This window comes from Myotis daubentonii, chromosome 9 (genome assembly GCF_963259705.1).
Source record: "Myotis daubentonii chromosome 9, mMyoDau2.1, whole genome shotgun sequence".
In the NCBI taxonomy this organism is placed as follows: domain Eukaryota; kingdom Metazoa; phylum Chordata; class Mammalia; order Chiroptera; family Vespertilionidae; genus Myotis; species Myotis daubentonii.
This window is the reverse complement of record NC_081848.1, coordinates 42741068-42761957: the sequence shown is the minus strand read 5'-3', so window position 1 is coordinate 42761957 and position 20890 is coordinate 42741068. Positions and strand designations below refer to the sequence as shown.

Sequence of the window (20890 nt, the reverse complement as noted above, 5' to 3'; positions counted from 1 at the left end):
ATTCCTGACAGGACTATGACTGGAGAGAGCCCAGGAAAGATCCTCGTCGGAGCAGAGCTAATTAAGGGGAAGCGGGGACAATCTTTTTGGCCATGTCTTGAGTCCTTGGGAAGAGTAGGGCTGGGAAGCTGGAGACCTGGCCAAGGTCTCTCTCTATTCTCCCAACTGCAGGAAGTTGGGAGACAAAGTGTCCAAGATTAGGGCACCTCATAAGTCAACACTCAGTTCCCAGGCCTACCTGGTTCCCAGGGGAGGGCAGTCAACAGGGCTGGGATAGAAGAATCTTCTCTACCTCATTCCCCCCGAGCCCTGCAATAGTAGTGCTCCTCACCAGTACAGATGGCTGATAAGGGCCTTCACTGTGGCCCGGTTGACGGGTGGCAGACGTGCCAGGAGCCCTCGGTACCTGGAGATCTTCTCCTTCTCATCCTCAATCTCTGGGTTGGGGAAGATAGATGAGGTCAGGACCCTCCCTGCCCCCTCCATCCGTAACCACCCCCCCATCCCAACCCTCTGGCTGCTCTGCCTCTTACCCCAGGAAACAGTACTCCCTGCCCCCTCCAGGGCAAATCCTACCAGGCACTCAGGAGTTGCCAGCAATGTATAGAGTGACAATAGGAATGAGAAACAGGAGGGAGGGGGCCTGGAGGCTGCCTGCTGGGGCACGTTTAGCCCAAGTGCATACTGAGGAGGGGCTGGAATCCTGAGACAGGAATGGACAAGTCAGCAGCACTGGCCTGGATCTCAATAGGCACGGATGTAGAGCCCACCTGAAGCCTCCAGCCAGAACAGGCGCTGGGCTCGAGTGAAGAGCCCATCAGGCAGGTCTCGCAGGAAGCGTTTGAGTGCGGAGGAGACGTTGTCCACATGTTGCTCGCCCTCCTTGAGGCGCACAGAGCGAGCATCCTGCCGCAGGCTCTCCAGCAGCTGCTGTGTCTTCGAAGTCTGTCCACTCTTGCGGTAGATTCCCTCGGAGGTCAGGCCTGGAGAGGGGTGGGGCTGAGCTGGGAGTGGACAAAACTGAGGGCCTAAGGCATTGGTCATGGGGTGGGGCCTCCCAGCTACTTTCACGGGGACTCTGGGAAGGGGCGGCTTGGCCTCTGGGACAGGGCTCACCACACTGCGTGATGTAGTCCACGCAGCGGTACACTATCACGGGAATGTCCGAGTCTCCCAGCTGCTGCTCCGACAGCGTATCCCCCGAGCTGGCCGCTGCTTTCTGGATGGACCCCAGCCAGCCCGCAAAGTCCAGTCGCCGTTCTCCCTGGATATACAGTGTCCTGTATATTTCACAGGGACAGTCAGTCACTTGGGGTCTAACCCTGCCCCGCCCTCCCAGGCTTCTCAGAGCCCCTCAGGGAGGCCAGGGCTCACCTCCTTCTCTCCACCAGCACCAACACCTGGTTCTCGCTGTCCCCTTGGACGGCTGTGGAAGAGCCAGTAGAAGTGAGGCCTGGGCCTTGTTCATGGTCCCCAACTTGCTCCCTTCTGAGGCTCTCTGAACACACCCCGCCCCCCCCCCCCCCGCCAGGACCCACCCGCCAGCATATGGGGTCACAGGGTAGCATTCAGACTTCCAGGGAGGGGCTGGGAGCCTGGGAGCCCAGGATCCGGTGCCCTGCAGGTTGGGGCCCCAGGGCTGGATCCACGCACAAAGCTCCTGCAGTTTCCGCAGTTGCAATGGCTCCTCGCAAGGGCCCTCTGGGAAGATGGCATGGAGCTCGGAGCCGGTGAGAGAGAACCAGCCCTCCTGGGCCCGCTGCAGGCTCAGGCCAGCTTTGTAGGGTAGGCGCCCAAGCCGCTCAAAATCCCGGGCCAGCAGATCCTCAGCCAGGGGAGGCACGAACGCCTGTTGGGGAAGACCAGAAACTGCTTCGGCCATCAGCACTACCTGCCCAGACACCCTGGCTTGTGGGTGCATGCCCACTGCCCACCCAGCTGCCTCCTCTGTCTTCCCCAGGGCAGAACCCAGCAGAGTGGATGAACTCAGGTGCATTATGCCCCATATCAGACCCACTCAGATGTGCCCTCCTCTGGAAGACATCCCGACACGAGAGAAGGATGTCCTCTGTGCCCCAGGGCGCCAAAGCTTCCCTGCCCTCTGCTGTGGCACTGATTACACTGGCCTTGCTATCCGGACCCCATCTGTCTTCCCCATCAGCATGGAGCACCTGAAGAGCCAGGACCAAGACATCCATCTGGGTCCCCAGGGCTCTGAGGAATGACCATCAGGAGCCCCACAGACGACTGAGCAATGACCAAGGGAATGATAAAAGTCACCGGCCCTCACAGCACGGGGACCCCAGAGGAGCCTGCTGGAGTCCCCAGGGCAGAGCTCTCCTCTGCAGGCTCCCTGCCTCCTTCCTGCAGGACAAGGAGACCACGGGAGTCAGCACTGCCCATCCTAAGACGGCTCTGCCTGCCGTTCATTATTACACATATATTGAGCACCTATGGAGTACAAGGCCCACATCGTTGAGACAGGTTTCTTGACCACCCCCAGAGTGCTGCAGATGATGCTAGGCCCTGGGCCTGAGAGCCTTCCCTGTGTCGGCTGCCCTCCATCCCGGGGGAGCTGGCATATATGGGATCCACCAGGAGGTCCCACCATACGCCCTGTAGGACTCCCTCCCACCTCCTGCTAACCAGGCCCACCTTAGCAATGCACTTGACCCACTCACGAGCCAGGTCCGCACTCTCCAGTCCAAACAGATATAGTCGCTCTCCCTCCGTGTACACCTCAAAGGTGTGCTCAAAGCTGTAGATACACAGGCCAGGATTCAGCCCCCACCCCCCAGCCCAGCCCCCCATCACTGCTACTCTCTGCCCCACCCCATGACTGCCCTTGTGAGTGCCCTTCACCTGGCCCCCTAAGAGTTGGTGGGAAAGCCCAAAGGGGGGTCTCAGGGGGCTGTGTGACTCTGAGGAGGTCCTACCCCTCCCTGGGCTTCTTCCCAAGGGGGAAATGGTGGGGGGTTAGATCTTATAGGAATAATAGCCTGTGATTCTGCCCAGGGGTGCTCACCCGTGGGTGTCAGGAGGGGGCACTGCCAGGCACACAATCTCGCTGGCCCGAATCTCCCCGTTGGGGGTCACTGCCCGCTCATTCTCATAGTAGCTCAGGACCCCGTCACTAAGGACACACCAGCGTCGGCTGAACTCTGGGGAGAAATTGGTCAGGGGAACCATGAGAGAGCCACTCACCCTCACCTAAAACCCACCTCTGCATCCTCCCTGGGCTCCCACACCTACCTGGTCCATGTCCTCTTCATTCTAACTCACAAGCTTCCCCCAATCCCACCCTCCTCTCTGCAGCCCTGTGACCCAGCCCAGCCCAGCCCAGCCTCTCCCCAGGACCACTGCAGTGGCCTCTTCACTGCTCTTCCAGCCTCACTTCTTCCAAGAGTCAAAAGTGATCGAGCCTGGGCTAGTGTGCTCAGTGGTTAGAGTGCTGCCCTGCACACCAAAGGGTCTTGGGTTCAATTCCTAGTCAAGGGCATGTACCTGGGTTGCAGGTTCAATCCCCAGCCCTAGTTGAGGCGCATGTGGGAGGCAACCAATTGATGTGTCTCTCACATCATTGACTCCCTTTCTCTCTCCCCAACCTCCTTCTTCCACTGTCTAAAAATCAATGGAAAAAATATCCTTGGGTGAAGATTAATTTAAAAAAAAAGTGCTCTAGCAAAACCAGATTCTGTCCTTCCTCAGCTCAAAACTCTTCCATTACCCATCCCACCCCCTTGTCCTCAGAACAAAGTCTGTGGCCCTCGGCCTGGTATTCAAGGCCCTGCTGGGTCTGCCTGTTCCCACCTCTCCAGCCCCCTTTCTGGGCACATACCCCACCTCCCTTCTTTTCTCATCTTGTTCCCTCCCTGCACCCATCATCCTTCAAAGCCAGTTCAAACGCCATAAGAAGCCTTCCATGTGCCCCTCCCTCTCCTGCACCCACCTTCCTTTGCCAGCAGCACCCATTACTCTATACTCTGCCTCCCCTTATAATTGCTCCAAGGACTCTGACAAGATTCCATAAAGGAACAGGAATGGGAATCTGGGCCAGGAAAGGCAGGAGTAAGAACAGAATGTCAAGGTCATTCAGACTCATGAAGCATTGAACTTCACACTGGCTCAGGGCTTCCTGGAACCCAGGACAAAAAAGGATGACTCAGGCAGCAACAGAAATGACACCCTCAGGCAGAGAGAGGTAGACTGGACAGTGCCTCAGGGAGAGTGAGGTGATGTGCAGCACAGACTCCAAAGAAATCTCTCTGGGAGGTGGAGGGCCTCAACAGGGGATGCTGAGGGACGCGGTGAGCAACGGTCTTGGCGGTGTTCCCACCGTGGACTCTGTCTCTCTTCCCACCTACAAGAGCATGGCATGCCCTCTGAGGGTGATGTGTCCCAGAACCTGCCCCCCAAGGCTGAGCTCCCTCTAAGAGGACCAGCCTTGTCTCAGTCACCCTTCAGCCTGCAGACATTTGCCAAGTAAGTGCCCACTGGGTACAAGGCACTGTTCTAGGCTCGGGGCTACAGTGGTGACCAAGAGGAGCTGATGTTTCAGTGGGGCACAGAGAATCAATAAACAGACCTATAAACAGATTAATGTCAGATAAATGGTAGGAAAGTAGGATGAAAGCAGGGTAAATAGGGAGGGCTATTTTGGATAAAATGGTTCAGGATGAAGTCTCTAAGGAGTGACATTTAAACAGAGACCCGAACGAAGTGAGGAACTGACCATGCAGATACTTGGAGAAAAGCATTTTGGGCAGAGGGCTAGTGAGTGCAAAGGCCCTGGTGGGTGTGAGTGTGCATGTCTGAGAACCAGCAAGGCCAGTAAGGCTGGAGTAGAATGAGGAGAGGAGCGAGGTCAGGGAGGTAATGGAGCATGACATGGAGGTGCTTGTAGGGAGTGTAAGGACCGTGTATATACTCAGAGTTGGTGAGCAAATGGAAGACTGAGATAAGAGAGGGACGGTACTTTAAGCTTAGTCCTCAAACTTCCTAATATCCACCGACTCCAAATGCCAGATGCCCAGCACAGGGCCCATACCAGTAGGTGTTCAATAAAGGCTTCTTTAGTCCAAAGGAAACAGGCAGTGCTGGGCTCTACAGAGCTGTGCCCTACTTACATCCTGATCGTGCCATTTATTAAGCACCTACTGTGTACCAGAGACCACATCTGGGAAGCCCTCCAGGTTGACTCTGCCAGGGTGCACATGGCACCCTCATGGGCCCACCAACCTGTCCAGCACTGGCTTTTCTGGCCTTGCTGCCATACCAGAATGGCACCTTCCCAGGCACCCACCTTCCCGGGCACGGCGGTCCTGCAGCAGCTTGGCAGCAGAAGCGGTCTTGTAGAGGAAGCCACTGTGGCTCACAGTTGGCAGGACAACAGAGTAGTGCTTTTCCAGGGGCTTCATTAAATCCAGCCGAGGTACCTCTTTGGGGAAGGGGGTGGGGGTGTAGAAAGGCTGGTCATACTTGCCATCCAAAGGGCAGCCCATCACCCACACCTGGGTTGGGCATCCAAGCTCGCCTTAAGTCACCAGACCCGGATCCCTGACTAGCACCCTCAGGATCTCACTGCCACATCCAGGGTTTTGCCCCAGCCGTTCTCCAATTCTCCCCCTCATGTGCAAATCCCACCCTGCTCCCAAGGCCCAGCTCCAGTACCAGGAAGTCTCCCTGACTCCCCAGCCCGGCCCACCCCACCCTCCCTGTTGCCTGTTGAGGCAAAGGGCCAGCACACTAGAATGAGGGGGGCCTTGGGCAAACTCGATAACAATTCCCAAAGGGAGGTTTATCCCTGATGATGCAAAGCCTAAGGAAGCAGCCTGGCTGCTTCAGTCCCAAAGCCCGAGCCAGCTGGGTGGTCTCCTGTGTCTCCCTGGACACCTGGGCTCTCTCCAGCCCAGCTCGCCCCACCCACCCGTGGCCCTGAGCCCGGAGCCTTGGCCGAGGAGCTCCACCCTCAGTCCTAGGATGTGGCCCTAGAGGCCAGCGCTGGGCCATGACCAGCAGCCCTCAACCCCACTGTCTCCTCCTCATCCACCCCAAGAGCAGAAGCCAAATGGAACCCAACCTGTCTGTGACAGAGACCCAGACAGAGCAGTGGACAGGGCTGCTATTGTAGGTCACCTGCACATGGAGAAATGCAATACCCCCCGCCCCTCCCGCCCCTCCCCCCCAAACAGCAAAACCGACATAGCAAAACAGACATAGTCTGCACAAACCCCAAAGCCCTCAACACTCCCAGGTGCACAGAAACAGATCCACAGCAACTCAGAGACGCACAGATGCGGGCACACAGATGCGGTGCTGAAGGCCCACACTACAGGTCAGGGAGAGACCCACAAAGACACAAAGACGCAGAGACACAAAGGGACACATGTATAAAGAAGCCAGACGCACAGACAGTGACATGCAAACCCAAACACACCCCAAAACCACACACACTGTTATATCAGGACCCTCAAGGAGCTGCAATTACAGCTGGAGTGGTATGTAATCAAACCTCACAAGGAGACACACAGCCCCCAGACCCTACTGGCATCCCTTCCAAAGGCCCAGATCCCAGCAGCAGGGAGGCTCCATCCCTCAAGGACTGCCCCACCAGTTGCTCACCTGTGGTCCGGTTGTTCCGAAGGAATTCCATCTGCAGTGTCTGCCCCGCCTGCTCGGCAAGAGCTAGGGGTGTGGGAGCCTCTGGGTCCCCTGAGAAGCAATTGACCCCAGCTCCACAGCCCAGGAGCGCCTGGGTCTCGGCCAGGTCTGTGGTAGTGACTGCGGCACACAGGGCCTGGGAGGGGCGAGGAGGGAGGAAAGGGTCAGTCCCAGCAGGAGTGTGGGGCCAGTGGGGAAAGAGAGTATGGGGGGAAGAGATAGGAAGGATGAGGAAGGAGGCACCCAGGTCTAGGGGGACCCATCCGCAAGTTGGAAGAGAGAAGACGGAGGAAGAAAAACAGAAGAGAGGAGGAGGAAGAGAAAAGCCCAGGGAGAGAGGGTGGACAGGGGCTTCCCAGCAGAGACCAGGATCCCAGCACCCAGGGCTCACCCCTGCTGCAGCCCCAGGACCCTATCAGCTGCCAGGCCTGCTCTCAGGAGGAGCTCAAGCTCCCTCTGCCTTGTGGAAGGGCAGAGGGGGTTGCTTTGTAGCTAATTCCTCCCACATTTGAATTCCTCACCGCCTGCCCATCCCTCCGGACCAATGGGAGTTGCCGCCCCTCCTAGCTGGCAAGTCAGACTGGGCTGGACTGGGGGCTGGACGCCTGGGTGCCTGGGAGGTAAAGGCCTGGCTCCCACTGGGCTTCTAGCTGGACTGAGCCTCCGGGGTGGGGCTTCTTGGGGGAGGGGCTGCAGGCCCACAAGAGGTCACAAGTGGCATCCCCCTGCCTTGAAGCAGACTACCTCCCACTCAGGCAGAGCCAGCAGGACCCAGGGCTTGGCTCCTAGCCTGTCAGGGCCTGGGGCCCATACGGGGGCCTCATCTTGAGTGGGGTGTGGATGGGGGTGGTCAGAGCGACCAGCTGTTTTTCATGAGCCTGACAGGAAATAGCATCCCCATCAAGTTCACTCCTTTTGGCAGGATACAGAAGGAGCAGGACAGGGTGCGGGAGACAGAGGAATCGGCAGGGGAGGGAGGCAGACAGATGCTGGGATGTGGTCTTAGTCCAAGGGTCAGGCCTGGCTCCTCCTTTCTTTGCCTCAACTCTCCCTGGAGCTTAGGTACAGCCCATCTGCCCTCTGGGCCTTAGTTTCTCCATAGGCCAGCTCATCACTGAGAGCTGGTGGAAAAGATGGGCTATGATGGTGAGAAATGTGTGGACAAGAAGAAAGGGGGTGGTCTCAAGAGGCCCTGACAGTGTAGGGAAAAGGGGATGCTCTTAAGGGGCCCCAGAAGCCCAGTGACCTGACCTTGTCCAGCTCCTCCTGGTTGCCAAAGAGTGGATGGTAACGGCGGTACTTGCCCTCGAGGTATTTGGCCTCCAGGTGGCGCCGCCGGGCACTGGAGCTGCTGTGGGGCTGCAGGGCCTCACTGGGAGGCACACTGGCTGCCCAGAAGCAGTTCCCGGCGCCATTGCCCAGCTGTAAGAAGAGCTACAGGTGTGGACAAGAGGTTAGAGACAGCCTAGGACCAGGGGCCCCGTAACCTGCAAAATCTTGGTTTTGAGGTTGTCAGGCTTATGGCTGGGAGAGCCAGGCCACCCATTCACTCTCCCATCAGGGAAGCTGAGGGGCAGGCTGCTTGTTGGTGGCCTGGGGTGCTCCCTCACCAACCCTGGGCCTGAGCCCAACTCCTCGGCTCAGTGAAAGGACAAGAGGCAGACAGTCTGAAGGTAAACATCCCAGGCCTGGCTTCTGGTTGGGGGCCTTGCTACTTCCCCACCCAGTCCCACATCTGGAACTCTGCATTCCTGAGGCTATCACAGCTGGGGGAGGGCTGGCTAAGCTGACAGCCAATGGGGTGAACAGGGATTCTGGAACCATATCCTGTCCAATATCCTTAGACATTCCCCAGGGGCTGGGTCTGCAGCTCCACCCCACATAGCTCCAGAATCCAGACACACCCCTGTTCCTGGGACAGAGCCCTACAATCACCACCTGGGCTCCTCCAGGGGAAGAGGGACAAGGGCAGATTCTGGAGGATTGCAGGGGTCTAGCATTCAGGGTACTAGTTTTTCATTCTTTCACTCTGCCGATTCTCTATTCCACTGCCATTTCCTGCCCACCTCCCCTTGCCTCTTTGTCGGGTCTTGTGTGGGGTGCTAGAATACAGAAACAGTCCCTGCTGCTGCTGACTCACTCTGTGACTTTAGGCAAGTCGTTTTCTCTCCCTGGGCTTCTATCTCTGCATCTATGAGCTGCAGACTCTAACCCTAACTCACAAGGGACGTGACACCCAAATTGCTCTGGAGCCTGCAGCTGAGCTGGGCTGTCAGTCCAGCCTTCTGTTGCAGGTTCTCTCCTGTAACTACCACCATTAGTACCTGGGAACCCCAAGTACACAGGCACAAATGTACATGCGAGTGTGTGCCCCTAAGCATCAACCTCATATCCACTGGCACATGTGAGGAGAGGTGAAACGAAGTAAATAGTTTAGGTTTTGCAGGACACAAAGTGTCGGTTGTATAGTCTTTTTTTTTTTTTAACAACCCTTTAAAACTGTAATAACATTCTTAGCTCAGTTTGCTGCCTGCCAAAAATCAGCTTTTCCAAAATCCACACCCACTAGATGATCCCAAAGGTCTCTTCTAGCTCTAGAGTGCTGGGGTCTGGGAGATGGAGGAGATGGAATTGGGAGACCCAGGCAGCAGCTAGATCCCCAATACAGGTGAAAAGCAGGGGCCTCCCACCTCGATGAGTGTTTCTGTCCACACCTTCCTGTCCATCTTCAGGCTCCGTACCTTGGAGACGCCAGCACCCATGCCACGGTGCTCCCCTGTAGACAGAGGGCCAGACTTGGGTCCTCTGGGCTGTTTCCTGCATAAAGCACTCACCTCCTTCCCCATTCCAACCCCCAGTGCTCATACAGGGGCAGACTGGGAGAGGCCACAGGCAGGACCCAGGGGCTAGGCCTGCAGCTCCACCCCACACAGCTCCAGAATCCAGCTACGGACCACTGCTCCCTGCACCACAGGACTGAGTCCGCAGTCATCACCTGGGCTCCTGCAGCAGCCCCCAGCTGGCTTCCTATGGCCAGTCTTGACTCCCTGCAAATCCCTCCAATGGTTCCCAGAATTAGTTCTAAATTCCTTACCTGCTTCTCCTCCAACTTCATCTCATGTTTCACTCTATCCCACTCAGCCACATTTTCTTCCCTCTTCTAATCTTCCAGCCCCTTCCTGCCTCAGAGCATTGCACTCACGGTTCTTTTTGCCTGGATTCTCTTCCCCCAACTCCCCAGGGCCTGTTCCTGACATTTAAACCTCAGTTGACATGGGGAGAGGGCTTACCACATATTTTCTGCCTAGCACTTCTGTTCGTTTGTGTATGTATTTTCGGTCTCTCCCCTCTAGAACGTAAGCTGCCTGAGAGCAGGAACCTTGATTGTCTGCTTTAGGGCCTAACCTCAGAGCCCAGGACAAAGGGGCACATAGTGAGCACTTCATAAATCTCTGTGGGGTGAAAGGGGAGGGGGAGTCGGGGATACAACCTTGCTCCCTACAGGACCCACAAAGGACCCGTGTAGAAGAGAGGGGGCTGGGGGCACTAGGAGTGCCTGGAACTGCCTGGCTCAGACCTGCTTCTGCACCCCAGGCACCCTCAATCTCCATGAGCTGATGCTTTCCTAAGCTGGTCTCCAACCCAGTCGTTCCTTTTCTGCACCCAGATCTCATAGCTCAAGGCCTCCTGGACGTCTGCCCTAGATGTTCCACAGGCTTCAGGGCTTTTCACTGAGCTCGGAAACTTTCCCAAACTGTTCCTCCCCCGGATCCCCACCTGGGCATGGTCAACTCCTATGGGGCCAAGTCCCCAGCACCTGACACAGTGCCTGGCACATCACAGACCCTCAATAAATGCTGACTGAGTAGATGAATGAATTTTGAGTTCCAACCTCTTTCTTTCCCATCTCCTCATCTAATCTGCCGCTGGAAATTTTACACCATAGATCCTAACCATCTCTGGAATGCTCTCCATCGCTTCCCCAGACCAGGCCTCCTCCTCCTCTCTCAGCTCCAGCAGCTGCCTCCTTACTAGTCTCCAGTGTCACTCCCTCTAACTCATCTTCCAACCTGCCAGAGTCTGTTGCACAAATCTGACCAAGTCCTCCCCTCCGCTGCCTGCCATCCCCTTCTGGATGAAGCATCAGCTCCTCCCTCCACCTGGCCCCTGCCAGCTGCTCCTACATGGCCTCCTTCCACTCTTCTGAGGGGGCAGGGGTGCTGGACCCCAAGAGGCCTGGGCTCAAATGCAGTTACTTGCCCGAGGACCCCCAACGAGTTATTTTCCCTGTCGATGCCTCAGTGCCCCACCCATGATGTGAGAAGTTAAATGCCTGCCTTGCAATCCCAGTGGCAGAGGCTTGGCACACAGGTGCACCTTAAACAATCTGACTGCTATCTTCACTCGTCCCTCCAGCCAGACAGACCTCCTACCACCAGACATATCAGCCCTGTCATGCCTTGGCCCAGTGCTCCACCCCAGACACACCTGCACAGCGCTTGCAGATGACGACACAGAGGTTGATGGAGGCCCAGTCAGGCTGGGCAGCCCCGCAGTCAGCACAGAATCTGTTGGGGGCCACGGCCCAGATGCGCTCGGCCACCTCTGAGGTAGACAGGGCCTCGGCAATGGCTCCCTGCATGGCCTCCAGCCACTGCTCCTTCTCTAGTTCTGTTTCGGCTGAGAAGCTGGAGACATAGGAATGGGAGGAGGGAGGCTGGTGGAAAGGGCTCAGAAGGATTTGGGGCAGCATAAAGGGGCACAGCATGAAGTTGGAGGAGCAAGGTGTTGAGAGCTCATAGTCAGAAGAGGGAGTCATCCTGGGTCAGTGAGGAAGGTGGGTGTGGCAAAGGCAAGGACAGTGAACCTGAGATGTGTGAGGGCTGGCGGAGTCCCGAGGGGCTCTGTCCCACCCAGGGAGTAGAGAAGGCTGCTGGGAAGAAATGACACCTGGCTAAGACTTGACAGCTGACAAGGGCGTAGCCAGGTAAAGCGGTGGAAGGGTGTTCCCTCTAGACAGAGGGAACACCATGTGCAAAGGGGCAGGATGGCACATGGGAGATTCTAGGACCTGTGGGCAGGATGGGCAGACTGGCAGAGAGGAGGCTGGGAGACAGATAGGGACAGGCCTGTGCCAGGCAGAATGCACCCAGAGGACAACGGAGAAGCAGTGGAGGGTTTCAGTCGGGGGGAGGGGGAGATGTCTTCCCCGCTGGCTCTTTCTTTCCCTTTCGCCCTGAAGTCGAGTGTGTACATTCACGATTTGGCTCCACCCGTAATCCACCGCCATGGCCCAAGAAGGTGTTGCTGCTGCAGATGTAAGGGATTGCTAATGCTGCTTTATGAGAGGCGCTGAAGACCAGCCACGCTCATCCACGAAGGCCTAGCAGTGGAATCTGCGAAGCCGCCAAGGCCTTAGCCAGGTGCTAAGCCCGTCTTCATGTGCTTGCATCCAACTGCATGAGCCTACATATGCCAGGCTGGTGGACACCCTTGGTGCTGAACACCAAATCAACTGAATTAAGGCTGATGACAAGGAACTCGGTGAATGGGCAGGCCCTGTAACACCGACAGAGACAGAAAGCTCCGGAAAGTGGGTGGTTGCAGTTGTGTGGTAATTAAGGATGATGGTAAGAATCTCAGGCCAAGGATGTCATCAAAAATTACCCCAAAGGCAAGAAATCCTATATAATAAAGAGGTAATATGCAAATTAACCCTCACAAGATGGTTGCCTACGACCAGGCCGGCAGGGGGGTTAGGGAGGGATGACCAAACGACTGAACGAGCAGGCTGTGTGGGGCGACCAGACTGGCACAGGGGGTTAGTGAGGGACGCCTGAACGACTGAACAAGCAGGCTACGTGGGGCGACCAGGCCGGTGGGGGGGGGGGGCCATGAGGAGTGACCAGGCTAGCAGAGGGGGCAGTTGGGGGCGACCAGGGGAGCAGAGGGGGGAAGTTGGGGGAAATTAGGCTGGCAGGGGTGGCAGTGAGGGGCAACTAGGCCAGAGGGGTGGGCAGTTAGGAGCGACCAGTCCGGCAGGGAGGGGGCAGTTGGGGGTGACCTGGCAGCAGCGGGAGGCAGTTAGGGCGACCAGGCAGGCAGGTGAGCGAGTAAGAGCCAGCCGTCCAGGATTGTGAGAGGGATGCCTGACTGCCACGTTAGGCCCAATCAGGGAGGGGACAAAGGACAGACACAGACCACAGAGAGACAGCTGAGGTCCAGGAAATCAAGATGGTAGAGTCTTAGAGGTTCAGAAAGTAGTCCCCAGGACCGGTCCCAGGAGACAGGAGGGAAAAGCAGCCTTTTATCTCAAGCAAGTACCGATGTCAGATGAACACTCTCGAGGGAGCAGGGCAGACTAGAGGGACAGCAGGGTGAGTGGGTGGTGCAGAAAGTCAGTATGGGCAACTCTGGGAGCAGTTGGCAGGGGAGGGGGACAATGATAGCCAGAGGTGGGTAGGGCAAGAGTGAGATTTCTTAAAAGGGAGAGGTCAGAGCAGGTTAGCAAGTGAAGGTCAAGGTCCAGCAGGGGTGGGCAGGGCAGGGAAGGGAGGAGAAATCCACCCCACAAGAAGGGGCAGCTTCTCACAAGATGAAAACAGTGAGAGGGAGTGAGGACTCACCTGAAGATGCGGTACGGGGTAGTGAGATCGAAGCTACGCCGGTCCACTTCCTTCACATTGCCCACGCTCATGTCGATGAAGGTGATGCCGATGCCCAGGTGGTACTCCTGGCAGGCAAGTGAGAAGGAATGAGGGCAAGGCCTGGAGGGTGGAGCTCAAGGCCCAGGGAGGGGTAGAGAGGAGGGGGAGGTGGTACCTTCGGAATTAGAAAGTGGCTAGAAAGGAGATAAGCGGGGGGATCAGGGATCTGGGCCTGGGTAAAGGTACTCGGGCTCGGAGGCCATATAGCAATAGGATGGGAGGGTAATACTCAGAGACCAGGCAGGGGATGGAATCAGAACTAAAGGCAAAAAGGAAGACAGGGCTGGCTTGGACAAGGAAAGAGAAAAGGGAGGGGGAAAAAAACAGGACTAAATGGCCAGATGGGTAAGAAAGAGGCTGAAGGACCAGGTGGACTTGGGACAAGGCTAACGGACCAGGTAGACAAGGGAGAGGCTGAGGGACCAGGTGGGCACAGGGTGGGGTTAAAGGACCAGAGCGGGCATGGAGCAGGGGAGAGATTTAGCAGCCTGGCCCACCCCTTCGTACCTCCAGATTCTTGTAAAGCTGCACTTTGTCCCCAACCACAGCCACATACAGTTTATTCTTGATACCACGCAGCTCCAGGCTGCCAGCACGGTCAGGCAGCTCTGAGCCTTGAACACCCAACAGAGAAGCACTGGATAGCCGGGCCCGGGCACGCTGCTCGGCCACTGCCTGCTGCAGGGCCTGCATCCACTCCTTCCGCTCCGCTGTGGGCAAACGGGAAGAAGAAAGCCAGAGCTCAGCTTGGCAGGGGGCCCTCGAAGAACAAGAAAGCCTGCCCAGACTGGCCACCTATCTCTGATGATACTGAGTTCTCTGACTTGGACCAATCCCGTGGAGCCAACCTCAGGCTCCGATCCCAGCTGTGACGGCTTAAACTGGGCAAGCCCGCTTTGCCTATCTGAGCCCATTTCCCCCTGTAAATGGAATCTGATGCTGAGGACTCGGTGGGTATCTCACGCACAGAGCCTCGGAGGGTACCCCCACTCGTCCCCCATCTCACAGAGGGTTGACTCCTCTCTGGGTTTTATGTGGGAGAAGCAGATGTGCCCTGGTCCTCCCCGCCCTTATCAAGCCAAACCGCTAGTCTTCTGCCGGTCCCACTCCCCACCATCACTCTCTGCCCGGAAGGCAAAGGTCCGGTTGTTCGTGATCACTTCAAACTTCTGGTCCCCAATGGCGGCCACGCGGGAGATGCAGGCCACAGAGATAAAGCGCTTAGAGTAGGCGTCCTGGGAAGAGAGAGGAGCTGTACTGTGGAGGGTCCCGAGGCCCAGCACCCCGACTCCCTCAACCTCTGTTGAAATGAAGGCTATAGCCCGTTTCCCACAGGTGGTCAGGGACAACCCCTACCTTGACCCTGACCACAGCCCCCAGCTGGCTGATGGGCCAGAAGAACATGGTTTAAGGAGTCAGACTAGAGCTCTGGGGAGGACTCATCTGGGGAGGGACTCTGCCTGGGTCCCATGTCGGGTCAGGCTGGAACAGGAGGTCGCACCAGGATCAACACGGGCCTTACCTTGTTACTATCAAAGTATCGCAGGTAATCGACATCCAGTCTCACCCATCGCTTCTGGTATATATAAGATCTGGAGAGGCAGAGGCAGAGGGCAACAGAGCAAAGGATTGGGGATTAGGAGAGGGGCTCTAGGATTATCCTAGCCCCCTCAACCAGCCATGTACAAAGTTAGGTACAGCCAGGTCCAAAAGAGGAAAAATCCCAAATGGTCACTGAGAACATGGACTTTACCTACAGCTGGAGTGACTGAAGTTGGACTCAAAGTAGGACTTCCCAATATTAAGGGTAATAAAACATAGGTCTGGGGGGATCATCAGTGGTTAGTCTGCATGGAGGGAGTCCTACTCTAATAACCTTGATCCCTCTGATTTTCAGATCCATGACACCAGCATAGAACAATATGCACCCCGTGCAAAGCACCAGCAGGACCCAACAGGCCTCACTCACCCCTGCGGTGGGTTCTTGTCCAACCAGCCAGACTTGATGACCTGTGCGATGGGGGTGGGGCCCCCGGGCAGTTGATCCATGGGATGGGGTGGGAGCTGGGGGCTCAGGAGGCTGCTGGGCAAGGATGAGCTCAGGTGGCTGGTGTGCCATCCACCACTAGAGGAAGAGGAAAGGGAATGAGGCGGGCCGAGGTGGGGGCTCCAGTGGGGTAGGGGCTCAGAGATGGGGGAGCTGGATGGGCGAGCCACCCGAACAAAGTGGACACTCACTTGGGGATGCCCTCGTAGGCCTGGTCATCCTCTTCTTCATCCCCTTGGTCGTCCGACAGTTCCTCCCCCTCGCTCAGCAGACTGGCCACACGCACGGCACGTGGGACTCGGCTCACTGGAGGCTCCTCCTGTCCCCGGCCCAGACCCACTCAGTGTCATGTCTCCCTTCAAGCCCCAGATAACACCTACTCAGGGGCTGCCACACTCCCTTCTGTCCACTCCATTCTGGACCCACACAACTTAGCACTCTTCCTCATTCCCTCACACTCCCCCTTCCCACTGGCAGACTTCACAGGGGCCGAGGGAGACAGGGCCACACTAGGCAGATCAAAGACAAAACAAAACAAAAATAGAAAGATCAGGGGTGGAGAGTTAAGACACTCAGAGAGAGGGTGACACTGGAACACAGAAAGTGAAACAAAGACAGAGGCACAGATCTCTACAACAGCTATGCTCAAAGCACCAAGGAGAGAAGAGGCCACCCACAGCCATCCACATGCAGCTGAAGACTGGAGCTGGAGCCACAAACCAGACCTCCCAGATTTCTGGCCCAGCACTGGGATTTGGGACCCTGTGCCTGACCCCTGGCCTTGCATGGCAAGACAATGAAGGGGGAAGGGAACTCTCCTGGAACAGCTGCCCATTCTCTATCTGGTGGTCCCCAGGGCCTGCAGGCAGCTGAGCAACCTGGCCTCACGCTGACAGCAGACAGCACTCACCACCACCTGCCCCACCTTTTTGGTCATCACGCCAGCTGGGGCTCCTGGCCCCTCCTCTGGGGTCTCATCATAGTCAGGGTCATCTGGGGAGAGAAATGGGTGGGGGGAGACTTAGATGCAAGGAACCTGGCCTCCCCTTCCGGGCCCTTGGGCCCCTGGGCCCCTGGGCCTGGCTTCACAAAGGCCATCCTCAGCCGGAGACCCCCACCCCCAACTGGCCTGGCTTTCAAAAGAAGGCACAGGGGACAGGAAGTGCTATTTATACTCTTGGGACCTCACAGGACGTCACTAGGGGGTGCCTGGCCACCACAGGGAGGTCTGAAGAGGTGGCAAGCTTGGGGATCAGGGGCGGGAACTATTCAAAAAAGCAACATGAATTGAGAATCAAGAGAAGTGGACAATCCTCAGGGGCAAACCAACCATGACCATGGAAAACAACCCCCCTCCCCGAACCATGGGCAACTCAGAAAGTTTGCCATGTGCCTGCACCTGGTCAGATAAGTAGGTCAAATAAGTGGGTGCTGCCCCCATTTTGAGAATGAAGGAAATGATGCTTACCTGTCCAGGGCCACACTGGGGGTCAGTGGGAGGGCCCAACAGAACAGGGGATGCAAACCTTGCATCCTTTCAGCGCCTTGAGGGCCAGAGCCCAGGGCACCCACTCAGAGCCCCAGGCCTGGCTATGGCACTCACCGAACTCTGGGAACCGATGAAGAGGCTTTGGGGGGATATCTGGGAGGCTGGGAGACGGGGGCTGGGTAGGCTCCCGGGGGAAGGTGGCCGGGGGCTCCTCAGGTTCTGGCTGAGGAGAGGCTGACAGTGGTGATGACAGTAACTCCTCTTCTTTGTAGGGAGGGCTAGAAACAGACCAAAAGTTGGACAGTAAGGGGTTAGCTCAGTGCCGCTGAGTCACTGGGCCAGCATCACCATGCGACAGAGCCAGGACTCAACCCACTGGGCCCCAGCTCACCTGAGCTCAGCAAAACTCAGACAGGAGCCCTCCTCCACACAGACCTCCTTGCCACACTCCCCCGCCCCACACCCTGCAAGCTCCCCAAAGCCTAAAGGAAGCAGGCACCTCCGCTGGCTGCAACGCTGTGACACGGTCACCTGTCCCAGAGCTCTAGCTTTTAGCCACATGCACCCCTCTAAGAGAGAAATGAAGACCAGAATGGCGTGCCCTAGCCGGCTTGGCTCAGTGGATAGAGTGTAGGCCTGTGGACCGAAGAGTCCTGGGTTCGATCCCGGTCAAGGGCACATAGTTCTGTTGCAAGCTCCTACCTGGCCTGGGCCCTGGTCAGGCCTCGTGCAGGAGGCAACCAATCGATGTGTTTCTCTCACATCAATATTTCTGTCTGTCTTTCTCTCTCTCTAAAAGTCAATGGAAAAATATCCTTGGGTGAGGATTTAAAAAAAAAAAAAAAAAAAGACCAGAATGGCATGTGGGTGGTTTACATCCTAGCCTGGGGAGTCAGGGAAGGCTGGACGAGGTGAGGCTTGAGCTGAGCTTCTAAGGATAAGAAGTCGTATGCTGGCAAATGGTTGAGGGAGAAATGAAATGGGCGTTGAGGCCAACGGAGCAGATCAGAGCTTCAGAAACCAAGTCCAGAGGCCCCAAGTCGTGGGTCTCTGACCTTCTCTCTTGTCCCAGACACAGATATTCACCAACCCCAGATGCCCCAGACCTCGCAAACTCACCTGATCCCACCCCACTCCTCTTAGAGCACACCAGTTCCCCACCTCTGCTATCGCTCCCCCAGGAACCCTTCCCCGACTCTCCTTCGCAGACCCCTGCACTCCCACAGCCACAGTGCTTCTGTCTGTCTGTCTCGGCACAGATCAGACTGCTCCCTGCAGGCTGAAAGTCTCCCAAAGGGCTCTGGCACCAGAGATGTGGGTTAGAACCTTGCCTCAGCCTTAGGTCCTGTGTCCCAGGGTAAGCAACTAGCCTCTGTCAACCTGTTTCCTCTTCTGTAGAGTGGGGACTCTATTTCCAACCTGCCAGGGTGGTTGGAGGATTAACCAAGACAAGGAGAGTCGGATGCCAACACACAGGATGTACAGGGGCCACCAGTTGGAACGAGATGCCTGAGCCTTACAGCCCTGGCCCCACCCACTGTCTCTGCTAGTGTCCAGCAGGGGCCGGGGAGGAGCACCAGAGTGTGGGCAACCTTCCCCACGGGTTATTTTCAGCCTGGTCTATTGCCCAACGTTCCTGGCAGTGACTGACTACAAAAGCAAGGAAGGGCTGGGGTGTGACCATGATGTCAGCCTTTGCTCCTGCTGTTGCCTCCTCCAAGAATATCCTTCTCCCTGGTCTCTGCCTGGGGAACAGCTACTTATCCTTTAACTCCAAACTCTGAAAGTTTTCCTGATGCCTCCTTCATGCTCCCCCGCATCCCTGCCCATGTTTCCTTCTGTATGAGCTTTAGACCATCGTGCCGACATCTCAGCCAGGAACTGACCCCTGAATCGACAGTCTATGTGCTTCTTAGGACACATGGCTACTGCCGCATCACCACTAACCGTCTCTTCTCCATGTGTGAGCAAAGAATGAATGAAACTCTTCCTTTCTGTGTGAGAACCTGACCTTCAGCTGGCTTCCTTCCTTACTCTGTTCCCCTAGAAACCTGCCAAAGGTGGCATGTCAGTCCTGTTGAGGTGACGCTGCCGCTGGCGAAGGTGGCCTGAGTGAGGAGCCGCACTGGATGGGGAGAAACTGTAAGTGGTCGCCACGGTGAAGCAGGAGCTTTGGGCTCCTCTGAATGTGGTGGCTTGTACTGGGCACATCCCACGCAGAGACCTAAACCCGCACCAGTGGGGTTTTTACAAGACATACTAGCCCCTTGGGGCAAGGCTTCCTAAGCCAGAGTGGCTCTCACACCTGTCCACTGTGAGTCTCAGTGCCCCCTGAGCTGTCCCTTAGAAGGTCACAGAGAATGGCTCCTATCCGGCTGTGTGAACAGTGGCACTGACTGCCATGAGGACCCCACAGCAAAGGAAAACTGCCATTGCCCTGGTGGCCAGCTGTTCCCTTCCTACATGCTTCTCAGGGAACCTGATGCCACAGGGGCTTATGTTAGTCTTATGGGCATGAATGTTCAGCTGGACCTGAGAAGATGTCCTGTGGGTACTGCACCAGGCATCTCTCCAACTTGACCCTGAGTCTCTTTAGGGCAGGGGCAGCATTGGACTTCTTTATCCTCACAGCCCAGTACAGGGCATGGCTGAGTCAGCAGGAAGAGCATGTTGAATGGGTGGGTGGGTGAGCAGACAGACGATGAATGGACGACAGAGTAAGTGGGTGAATGGATGGATGGGTGAATAGGTAGGATGGATGGGTGAGGGTTGGGAGGAAAGCAAATGAAAGGGCAAATGATGACCAAGAGACTGAGTGAGTCCTTAAAGGCCCAAGGGTGCAATGCCCTTGACCTCTCGACAGGCAAGTCACACACAGCCTCCCAGACTCTAAGAAGAGGCCCTTGAGGGCCTGGCCTGATTAGCTGAGAGCAGAACTCCAAGTTGTCAGGCCAGGACCAGTCAGACTGGCCCAGAGGAGGTGGGGACAGGTTCCACCCCTTCCAGCCAAGCAGGGCTGAGTGGGCCTGGTTTCCCAGCCTCCCCCAGGACTGAGAGCCAGCACTGAGGGGAAGGTGGTGGCAACACAGCATCCTCAGAGCCCAAGCAGCCTCGGTCCTACCACCTCTGGCCCCCAGTTCTCCCCCATCCTGACCATCTGCCCATCCTGAGGCCTCCCCAGCACGTGGGCTCCCTGAGGCAAATGCCACACTACCTTATGCACTATGGTGAGCCCAGCACTCAGCAGGGATTAGGAAGTAAGTGAACACCTGGATTAATTCTTACTGTGTGTGTATGTGTATTCCCAACAGTCTTCAAAGTACTTCATATGAATTAATTCAGCTACTCATCACAAGGGCTCTACAAGGTATGGCTTACTGTTCTCTCCACTTTACAGCTGAGGAAACTGAGGCACAGAGACACAAAGTAATTTGACCTCCATCCCACAGCTGGGATTTACACCCAGGTAGTCTAGCATCACAGCCTGCAAGTTCAATCACGAGTGTGAGGCAAATGAGGCCACAGCCAGGATCTGACGGCTTCTTTGAGGCTGACCTCCTCATGCCCCATCCCAACTCAGAATCTAGGCAGCTCTGGAGCTGATGTTTGGTCCAAGAGGGAATGTGATCACAGCTCTGATACTTGTTGTGACCATGGCAAGAAGGGAGAGGTAACAGTGCAAAGGGCTCTTCTTCCAGCAAAGCCTTCACAGGAAAAGGACTATGTGCCAAGAAGGCAGAAGCAAGGGGGCCCCTCACGAACCTCCAGACTTCATTCTAGCCACCTCCTCCAGGAAGCTCCTGGCTCACCCCTGCCTGCCTACCACAGGAACCAGGCTGTGCTGAGTCAGGGCCCAGAAAAGGAGAAGTGGTGTCAGGAAATCACAGCATGTGGGAAAACCCCAGGGGAAGGGACAGAGTCCACAGAGTGCTCCAGCCCCAGCTGGAATCCTGGCCACTCCGTGCCTGCAGGCCCAAGAACAGCCCC

The 20890-nt window shown here is 56.6% G+C and overlaps 1 protein-coding gene and 1 pseudogene across 5 annotated transcripts in view; one reads left to right on the top strand and one right to left on the bottom strand.

Moving 5' to 3' along the window:
• The window catches only part of ARAP1 (ArfGAP with RhoGAP domain, ankyrin repeat and PH domain 1), a 71635-nt gene that overhangs the window by 10035 nt on the left and 40710 nt on the right, over window positions 1–20890 (bottom strand). For all 5 annotated transcript variants that reach the window (XM_059708544.1, XM_059708546.1, XM_059708545.1 and 2 more), the window contains 20 exons: window positions 17018–17181; window positions 16340–16407; window positions 15606–15733; window positions 15337–15492; window positions 14890–14959; window positions 14482–14602; window positions 13875–14077; window positions 13287–13393; window positions 11149–11348; window positions 9351–9436; window positions 7912–8094; window positions 6622–6796; window positions 5303–5437; window positions 3026–3161; window positions 2656–2758; window positions 1654–1849; window positions 1375–1426; window positions 1117–1280; window positions 771–983; window positions 332–437 (listed from right to left, as the gene is read on the bottom strand). In XM_059708544.1, coding sequence (XP_059564527.1) covers window positions 332–437; window positions 771–983; window positions 1117–1280; window positions 1375–1426; window positions 1654–1849; window positions 2656–2758; window positions 3026–3161; window positions 5303–5437; window positions 6622–6796; window positions 7912–8094; window positions 9351–9436; window positions 11149–11348; window positions 13287–13393; window positions 13875–14077; window positions 14482–14602; window positions 14890–14959; window positions 15337–15492; window positions 15606–15733; window positions 16340–16407; window positions 17018–17181 — 2766 coding nt within the window. The remainder of the gene's footprint in view (window positions 1–331; window positions 438–770; window positions 984–1116; window positions 1281–1374; window positions 1427–1653; window positions 1850–2655; window positions 2759–3025; window positions 3162–5302; window positions 5438–6621; window positions 6797–7911; window positions 8095–9350; window positions 9437–11148; window positions 11349–13286; window positions 13394–13874; window positions 14078–14481; window positions 14603–14889; window positions 14960–15336; window positions 15493–15605; window positions 15734–16339; window positions 16408–17017; window positions 17182–20890) is intronic.
• Window positions 11949–13025, top strand: LOC132241667 (small ribosomal subunit protein eS12-like; annotated as a pseudogene).